Source organism: Cynoglossus semilaevis, unplaced genomic scaffold (assembly GCF_000523025.1).
Source record: "Cynoglossus semilaevis isolate Cse_v1.0 unplaced genomic scaffold, Cse_v1.0 scaffold1478, whole genome shotgun sequence".
Classification (NCBI taxonomy): domain Eukaryota; kingdom Metazoa; phylum Chordata; class Actinopteri; order Pleuronectiformes; family Cynoglossidae; genus Cynoglossus; species Cynoglossus semilaevis.
In genome coordinates, this window is record NW_007585159.1 from 27,305 (window position 1) to 37,590 (window position 10,286).

Below are 10,286 nucleotides of genomic sequence, written 5' to 3' on the forward strand. Positions count from 1 at the left end.
CATTCTGGTCTGGTTCTTGACCTGTTAGTCTTTGATAGTCAGTTTCAAAGAAGCTCCAACTGCATTCTCAAAGTTCTGCCATATTTCTTAGAAAAGGTATACAACAACATCCACAGAAAGCAAACAGTGCAATCACAATAATCAATGTGGTGAATGTAGAGATTATTATTGTTTTCCATTTTCCAAACATTTTATTTAACCAATTGTCTATTGGATTTTCAATTCCATTGATATTAGAAAAAATGTTATGGTGTTCTATCCATACCAAACTTCCTATGACGAAGTTGTCAAAGAGTACAACAACAAGTGTTGATACTACAATTCGATATGTTGATCCTCCGGCCATCATGGCGGACGTCTGCCACTCCCCTAAACTGATGGGATGTGCTGTAATCTTCACTGACGCAGCCGCTGCCTTGAAGACTGAAGATGGTAGGAGGGGGAGATAAGAGTGTAATTTCACATTTAACAGAAATTATCATCCGTGGAACTCATATTTGTAGAAGGGAAAGTCACTAAAGGAGATACGACTCTCAATGGACTGTGGCTTTAATGTAGAAAGGAAGCTCTTAGGAGTTCAGACTCCGATAAGCCTTTCTTTCCCTCCTGCCTCAGCTCCTCTATGAGGAAATGGTTTCCAAGACTGACACTCATCTGATTCAAGTCGTATTGTTTGTCGCGGGCATCAAGTGATAGGAATAAGAATCCATATAAAAAGCCATTAGTTTTCTATTACTGCCATGCCAGATGGACAGGCACTCAGTGCTGAGCCAAATCACCAAGTGTTTAAAGTGTCAGGTTAGATGAAAGAAGACTACCTCACAGGGTGTTTCCATGCCACTTCCCAGGGGCTGAGTGGCTGAAATGACCATAAAATTCTGTTGAGTTGGACAGCCTATAATTTTCAGCAGCGAGTGGCGTTTCGTCAAGGCATAATGGAAAGCCGTTGGAAGCCATGAAATGTGCTGCATTCCTGTTTTGGAACACTATTGTCTGAACACTCAGGACTAAACTTTAAATTACTGTTTTTAAGCCATCTATAAAAAAGCTTCTAGAGAGAAACACAATTGTTGCTATGTTTCTTTAATTTTTTTTTTGTGCCTTTCTACACAGAAATCAGAAATTTGTGTATGACTGTTTAAAAAAAGACAGAGACAGACTTCCTTTCAAAACTTTAACTTGGAACACATGGTTCTACAGCCTTTTATCTGAGCAATAGAGTTGTCTTCACTCTGTGTTCTAATGGGTTTTTTTTTTCATCATTTTTGGCATGATGTGGTAAAACCTGCCTTGTGAATAAAGTAAAGATGACAGAAAAAGGGATTTGAGTGAGAAAGCAACTTTGTGTGTGTGTATGTAAGTGTGAGTTTGTACTGATATGTAAGTGTGCATGCATTTGCATATTGGTGTACTCTATCAGTCTCTGGCAGAGGCCAGCATCTGTGGCATTTTATTTTTTAGTCAGTTAAACGTGTTCGCAGCATGTCATCATATGACGTCAGTAAATGCTCTGGGTGATTGGAAGGCAGACTCACTGCTGGAGGCCTGAGCTCATCATACTGTACAACACTGCCTCAGTCACACCCTGAACCCCTTTATCACAACATGTGCAATATTTTAAATACAGCCTACTGGTATACAGTTAATACTTTTTCTTTTTTGTTTAATGACATTCTATGCATGGATGAGTCAAAAGCGCTAGATCAAAACATGTTGTAAAGCTATAATTATTTAATCAGGTTACTGTTCACCACTGGAAAGGCACAAACTGACAAGTAAGGGATCAGTAAAACATATAAAACTTTTATGTGTTAAAATTTAAGTAATTATATAAATGTATTTTATTCATGTTTTTAATATGTTTTTAATATTGCTAATAAGCCAAACTACTGAACGCAAAATAAATACGTTTGATTTATATATTTTTTAGGTCTATATGGAGCCCCTAAAGAGCCCCTTTTTTTTCCCATGTCTCTTTAGGGGCTCCATAGGTCTACAACATTGTTTTGTGGAGAAAAAAAACAAAAAACAACTTTTTCTGTGTTTTAGCATGAGGTGGCTTTTGTTGCATACTTTAAAAAGTCTATTCCGACCATAGGTTAAGTCATACTTTCGTTCTGTGAATAGCATTTCAAGAATGGAACAAAAATTGGAATGACAAAGAAAAAGCAGCAGCCTTCGCAGGAAAATCGAACAAAAAACCTCTGATGTATCCATCCACTCTGGTCACAAACTAGTTTCTGTACATAAATCATTTTAACAACGTATGTGTGAGAGATTAAAACAAGACTTTCCAAAAATTGAAATAAATGTATGGAAGATGGCGACGTAACCATGAGACGTCGTAGGTTGAGGACAACCTGTAATATCTTTGACTTAGATTTGTCTTTTCTCTCATCTCCTTGTTTCCAATTTTTGTGATTATATCAATGTCCAGTCTGACCTAGCCTAATGATGCCACTGTTCCACTTCCAACCTCAGCATGTACTGTAGGTTGTAGTGGCTGGTGCCATCTACAATTCTCGGGTCTATGTAAGGAAGTCATGTGACAGTTGAGACCCTCGACACCATACCTTAACATGGTGACTAACGTTAGTGACAAAAAGTCATGTAACCTGACCATTTTTATTGTATTTAACTCACTCAGCCAACATGGCACCTGCAGCACTGTGTATATCCCCTCTCACTTTAGCAGGACTTCTGTGCTCAGTGGAGCTTTTACGTATGTATGTGATAATTAGTGTTTACAGAAATTTCACAAAAAATAGTCACAAAAACACACAAGGAGACACACAATCATTTGTGGATTTAAGTCTAATTTATGTGGTTTGGTTGTCTAAAAAATGTAGTTTACAGTTTATTTAAACATCATTAGTTAAATTAATTTGCATAAAAGTATGATTTTATGTCCTCTTCACCATCTACAGCTATGTCCATGGGTCCCCCAGAATCTTCGACCTTCTGAGAAAATAAACATATTATAACTGTGTTTAAAGCCACCCATGCAGCGGGCATGGTGTATTTCTGTTTGGAAATAATGTAAACATCAATTTACATATTCTTTCTTAAAAGTTAAAAAAGCTGATGTCACATGAGGTCAGAATGAGTGGGGGAAATGTTGAAAAAGAAAGGAGAAAGAAAAAAGGGTAAAAAAAAAGAGAGATAAATTTTTATATTTATTTAGTGCTGTTTACATCACACACACTCCCAACAGCCCAACTCCACACATTCTACACCAAATAAACCTATTTAAGTGGATTAGCGATGCAACCCTGGGGCGGGGGGGACTCCATGGCCCTTATCTCACACACCAAAACAAAACATACTATCTTAATCAGTCTGTAGGGGGAGAGAGGGAGTTTAGGAGACACTGGCAAGGTTCACAATATGCATGAAAGCTGAAGCATATGATATGATCCTAATCCCTGCCCAAAAATGCTCTGCCCCTGGGCTTGTGCAGCGGAGATAGTAAATAGCTTGTTGGCACCGAGGGGTCGGTGAGTCCTGGTAGCTGTTAGGGACACCTGTTGCAGCGTCCTTGGAACAGATGTTGCTTATACTTTCCCATTATGACGCCAGTTACAATTGGCAGCTGCATTCGGGAAAAGACAAAGCCAAAAAATTTAAAGCTCTGTGGTTTGAAATTGTGTGTGTATTATCATCTGTTACATGTGTCCAGATACTGACTTTGGAGTTCTCTTTCTTTCTCCTCTCTGCTCCTCTGCTTTTGTTTGCTGCACAGGTCAAGGTTGGCTGATTATTTGGCCAACTGCTGGATGCCTCCACATACAGCGAGCACCTGTCCAAACCAGGACAATCACCAAGCCTGCCTGAGCTCCTTCACAAGACTCATAGGTCAGTACAACTGAGGTACAACTGTGGTGGAGTAACAGTTTGTTTGGCTGAGGTCAGTCTGACAGTGCGGGTATTGGGAACCTTTGACCCAGAAATCGATGGCTTGAACCTGTGTAGTGTATCATAGTAAACAGTAATCAAGGCCATGTTAAGTCGAACAGTCCCCCAAACCTGCATGTGGAACTTTAGAAGATTTTTGACCTTCTGAGAAAATAACTGTGACTATAACTGTGTTTATAGTCACCCCGGCATAGGGTATTTCTGTTTAGAAAAAATGTAAAGATTAATTGACATATTCTTTCTTAAAAGTTAAAAAAGGGAATATTACATGAGATCAGAATAAGTGGGGAAATGTTGGAAAAGAAAGAAAGTGTAGAAAAAAGAGAGATAAATATTTAGCTACTATGATTTATTTAGTGCTGTTCACATCACACACTACCAGCCCAACTCTACATATTCTACACCGAATAAACCTATTTAAGTGGATTAGTGATGCAACCCTGGGGGGGACTCCACGGCTCTTATCGCACACACCAAAACAAAACATACTATCTTAATCAGTCTGTAGGGGGAGAGAGGGAGTTTAGGAGACACTGGCAAGGTTCACAATATGCATGAAAGCTGAAGCATATGATATGATCCTAATCCCTGCCCAAAAATTCTCTGCCCCTGGGCTTGTGCAGCAGAGATAGTAAATAGCTTGTTGGCACCCGCGTCCTCAAAACAGATGTTGCTTATACTCTACCATTCTGATGCCAGTTACAATTGGCAGTCGCACTCGGGAAAAGACAGAGCCAAAAAATGTAAAGCTCTCTGGTTTGAAATCGTGTTTATTATCATCTGTTACATGTGTCCAGATACTGACTTTGGATTTCTCTTTCTTTCTCCTCTCTGCTCCTCTGCTGCTGTTTGCTGCGCAGGTCGAGGTTGGCTGATTATCTGGCCAATTGCTGGATGCCTGCACATACAGCGAGCATTTGTCCCAACCAGGACAATCACCAAGCCTGCCTGAGCTCCTTCACAAGACTCATAGGTCAGTACAACTGAGGTACAATTGTGGTGGAGTAACACTTTGTTTGGCTGAGGTCAGTCTGAAGGAGTGGGTTTTGGGAAACTTTGACCCAGAAATCGATGGCTTGGACCTGTGTAGTGTGTCATAGTAAACAGTAATCAAGGCCATGTCTGGGGTTGCCTTCTGACCTCCCAACAGTAAGTCTGGCTTTTGTGATGTGTTCATCAACAGTCATTGTGACTCCAGAGCACACAAAAGCCTTTAACTTTCAAAGGTAATTTAATGTAAACAAAGAAAATGAGGTGAAAAAAAATAATTAAAATCTACTTTTCTGAATTTTTTTTAAACTTTTGGAGCTAAAGTGAGTTTAATCACAGCCAATTTTCTCAAAGTGCGATCATCTACTTTGACACACTGTGACCTCTGCTATTCTTTTATAACATCACTAATGTGATCCTGTCCACTACAGGAAGCAGTAGCCCTTTTGTTTATTTTGTTAACTTTATATCTGTCACACTATGCATTCAAATGTGAATATCGAAAGTCAAGTGAGTTTTACTTATAATTTCCATTCCCTGAAATGTTGGTACACTTTTTACAAAAAACACTAACACGTGTTCACAAACACTTACAAACCTGTAATTTGGTAATGCATTTTAGCCTTGTCTATAAGGTAAAAAGGAACATAAGGTGTTGATAGCAGCCAGTTATAGCCATTTTAATGCTGTCCCCACCATCTTTCGTCCAGAGGATGAGAACAAAGTTAAATTTCTCCGGGGGTAGACAGGGAGCACAGACAATGTCTTGTTTAATATATAAAACAATGATTTTATTAAGAATATAATAAGAAATAACACAAAGTGCTGTTTATAAACAAAGCACAAAATAAATGACCAGGTTACATTAGACCAGTATGTCCATGAAGATTCTCAGTCATCCAGGTCATGGTCAAGGTTGAAGAGTTCTGTTAGGCAACTGGACGTTAATTTTCTAAAAGAAGACGTTTCACCTCTCATCTAAGAGGCTTCTTCAGTTCTAATTGGTTGTGAGGAGTACAGCAAATATATACTCTGGGTTTGAAAGAATAAAGCTACTTCACCTTCCCCCTGTTGGGTGGGGCCTTGGGGTCAACTGGGAAAGTGTAAACAGTCGTTAAGAGTCTGATGGGTCGTTGTGGTCCTCATCAGAAAAGTTTTGCCTCTTTGTTATGTGAAACTGAGGTGAATCTTTTGGGCATTGTTCCTAAGAGTGCTTTGTATGTGGGTGATAGGTTGTGTCTAAGCCCACCTTCTCTGTTGAGTGATGGTTTTTCCAGGTTAACAAAAATGGCTTATTTTACCCCTCTCTCAAACCATCTGTCTTCCCTGGCCAAAATGTGAACATTGTTGTCCTCAAAGGAGTGTGTTTTGTCCTTGATGTATATGTGAACGGCTGAGTCCTGTCCTGAGGAGTTGGCCCTCCTGTGTTGGGCCATGCGCCTGTGTAGCGGTTGTTTGGTCTCCCCAATGTACAGGTCCGTACACTCTTCACTGCACTAAACGGCATAAACCACATTGTCCAGCTTGTTTCTTGGAGTCTTGTCTTTGGGAGATCGAGACAGTGGTTCATAAAGCCCAGGAGACAGACTTGGGTCCAGGTGATGGGCCAGCGGGAAGACTGTACGTTCTGGAGAATGTGCGGTCCCAAGTGCTGCAGTGGGGCCACTCATACAAGCTGACATGCCATCCAAGGTTCCATAGAACATTGAAATTCATTGGTCAGCGGTTCTGGTGGCCAACTATGGAGAAGACACAAGAGGTTTTGTGTTGGCCTGCCCCATCTGTGCCCACAGTAAGGCATCTCACCAAACCCCGTCAGGTCTCCTGCAGCCCCTGGAGATCCCTAGTCGTCCCCGGTCCCATATCGCAGTGGATTTTGTGATGGGTATTCCATTGTCTCAAGGTAACAACACCATATTGACCATAATTGACAGATTTTCTAAGGCTGTCCATTTCATCCACTTGCCTAAGATCCCATCAGCATTAAAGACTGCGGACTTCCTGGTCCATCATGTTTTTCGACTCCATGGCTTCTTTTTGGACATTGTGTCTGACCGGGGTCCGCAGTTCTCTTCTCTGGTGTGGAAGTAATTTTGTCAGTCGTGGGGGCATCAGCGAGTCTGTCTTCTGGATAACATCTACAATTGAACGGTCAGCTGGAGAGAGCAAATCGGGTTGTGTGACCAGTCGCCACCCAGCCTCATGGAGTTCATTCATTCCCTGGTTGGAGTACGCCCACAACTCATTGACTTTCTCAGCGACAGGTATGTCCCCGTTCATGGCTTCATTCGGCTACCAACCTCCTCTTTTCCGTGAACAGGAAGTGGACAGGGCAGTTCCCTCGGTTCAGGAGAACCTTCAGTGGATCCGTAGAGTTTGGAGCGCAGCCAGAACAGCCCTACTACGTGCAAGGTCCAAGGCAAAGTATTCGGCAGACCGACATCGGGTCCCTGCTCCCTCCTACCAAGACAGAAAGTGTGGCTGTCGGTTAGGGACATCCCCCTTCAAGCGGAAAGTCAGAAGTTGGCACCAAGATTCATTGGTCCGTATGAAGTGGAGAAGATGATTGGACCATCAGCTATTCGCTTGAAGCTTCCCTCTTCCCTAAAGATCCATCCCACATTTCTTGTCTTATTGGTGAAGCCAGTGTCCTCTAGCACTTTGTAGGACTGAAGGACTTGGGCGTGCACCTGCAGACGATCCATTCATCACGTATGGAGTATTTAAGGGATGGACACCAGGAAGTCAGCGCCATGTTGTTGTTTACGCCAGTGGGGTAACTGATGTCTAGTTCTTGTTCATGCTGTGCTTTTTGAATCTCGGCCTTAATACTATTCTTGTACTCTCGTTTTCAGGAGTCTGGATTTCACACATTTTTCACGTGGGACACAGAGCACTGTTTCCACTTCTTGGATTATCGTTGTTCACGGATTCACATTTTTGTATTTACCTTTTGATCACTGTAAATAAACTGCACTTATCTCGTTCATCTGTGTACTGCATCTTGGATCCACTCCTTCTAAAGACTCCCAGTGGGAATCCTTAAAATGTTGCAGAGGTAGCTGAGAGTTAATTATAATTTTAAATTTTAAACTGAAGACTGCAGCTGACAGGTGACTAATTGGACTCAGCAGGCAGACAGGTGAAGCTTGAAAGCACAGAGTAGTTTTAGTGTTCTCTCTTTTTTTTTTTTTTTTGGTACAACAACTAAGAGTTCTGCTAAAAAAAAAAAAAAAACACTGAACTATATCTCCTATAGTTCAGTCTTTCAGCATGACCTGGCAGCAGGAGCAGACTTCTGAAGATATCTTGATGAGATGATCTCCAAGTGCTCTGATTAGAGATGGCGAGCAGGTGAGGAGATCAAAGGGGCAGAGAGGAGCCGAAACGGAAAGGACAGAGAAAGTTCACAACCACCACAACTTCCCCAAAATCTCATATTTTTAGAGACCTCAACGGCTGGATCACCATCCCCCTACACACAAAAAATGTGCAGTAGTTACCGTGTAATACACAACTGGTAAGGTTGAAGAATTTTTAAAAATCTCTGCAAAGTCTTAGCAAGGATATCTAAGTTCTTCCATAACGATCTCACACTGTGTGCTGTTTCCCTCACTCTTTGACGTGTACAGTTTTACAAAATCACAAATCAAGTGGCAAGTAAAGTTTTTTTTAAATCTCAATCTTAAATCATGAAATTATTGATGTTATTATTCCTTTAGAAAAGGTAGACCAATAAAGTCTGCCTTCCTATCTGTCCAAGTCATTTCTCTGGACCTTACAGTGTTATGAACCTAACAATGATAAGGCTATATGAAACATAGCATGTAGCATACATTAAATTTCAGTGCAAAATAAATAAATAAAACATTTGTTTTTTTTATACACTGCTAGTGTCTTCCGACACTACCACTACCAGTGTCGGAACACACGTGCCTGGGTGTTGAACAGAAACTTGTCATCAATATTTTTTATATTGATAAATAAAGTAGTAATGCACCACTAGTAGGCACCAAAATTAGGATATGGAGGACAAATACTAGAACTTTATTCCCCTTTAATGTGGGTCTATTGGATGGTAGAAATATACGATTACGATCATAACGCCACCTGTTGACTGCACATAGCTTTAACAACAGTACGATGCTAAAAAACTGTAAGAAGAACTGCCCACACAAGACTTAGTTCCAAGACAGATGGTTATGGGGAGCTTGTAGAAGACACAGTGTGACAGCAGTCTCTTGTACTTTTTTTTTTATAAGGACAAGCAGGCAGAGCAGTGTGACTCAGTTTTCTTCCCTCCTGGCCTGATATTTCCTCCAGTGCAGTGGACATCAGTTCACTACTAGAAGTAATTAAGGGGGTAGAGGCACAGTGAGCATGTTTATTTAATTAAAACACTTGATGGCCATCTGTTTGCTTACTTAAACAGTGTGCACAGCTTGGTATGTGAATATATTTCAAATGCAGCTTGAGTTTGATAACATCAGTTCGGTAAAGTTGTGGCAGCCTCAGAGAGCTTGCAGTTTCCTTTTGCTGAACAGTCCATATTTCAGGATTAGACAGTGCTTTCCCTCCATGTGTCATAAACTATGCAGTATAAAGTAATAATAGACCACAGTGCTTCCCAGAATTCTCTGAAAACTGTTGTGCAAAGTACATCTAACACCCTCTGACTCCACCTGAAAGCATCGATGCAGATAAGTGAAATGTTTTAGTCTAGTGGTGTGATATCCAAAACAGCACTTCCTAAAACACCTGCTTTCAAAAATATTCATGATATAATGGCCTCTTTACATCTCAGATTAAGCAGAACAAAATGCTCCCATTTCAACAGGACAGACTAACATCCTGTTGCCCATTATCTGTAATATTTGCAAGAACTGTAGTCCATTATTGTCCATTAGTGATTAGTAACTGTTTGTCCTAATGTCTGTCCTGACGCCTGTTTTGTCTGCGTGTGTCTGTGTTGTAACCAGGTACAGAGATAACTCCCAATTATGTGGACAACAGCTTTTCCAACTGGGTCATATCCCCCTGGTGCACCTGTAAGGGGAGTGGGAACCAAGAGGAGGAGTGTATGAACTTCCTGCACTACTTCACCAACAACACTTGCCTAAGTGAGTCGTCTCACACACATTCTGCATGCATCTCAAATGTGTTTTCATAAAAGATGTGGGTCCAGCGGTACCACCTCCAGTCTGAAGCTCAGGTTGAAAATGTGCTGTATGACACCACAGAGTTGGTCAGCACAGTCCCTCAACAGTCTGGGGCTGATGCTGTCAGGACCTGCAGCCTTCCTTCTCATTTGATCAGTTGTAATGGAGAGTGATGGCTGGTACTCAAGAGGAGAGGGGGGGGGGGGGCAAAGAAGGAAGAAC

The 10,286-nt window shown here is 41.1% G+C and overlaps 1 protein-coding gene across 1 annotated transcript in view; it reads left to right on the top strand.

The window, feature by feature from the left end:
• Positions 1-10,110, top strand: part of LOC103398920 (GDNF family receptor alpha-2-like) — a 32,248-nt gene extending 22,138 nt beyond the window's left edge. Inside the window, exons 2-3 of the mRNA XM_025053883.1 lie at positions 3,743-3,855; positions 9,885-10,110. Of these exons, the coding sequence (XP_024909651.1) occupies positions 3,743-3,855; positions 9,885-10,075 (304 nt within the window). The 3' untranslated portion in view covers positions 10,076-10,110. The remainder of the gene's footprint in view (positions 1-3,742; positions 3,856-9,884) is intronic.
• The last annotated feature ends 176 nt before the right edge of the window (positions 10,111-10,286 follow it).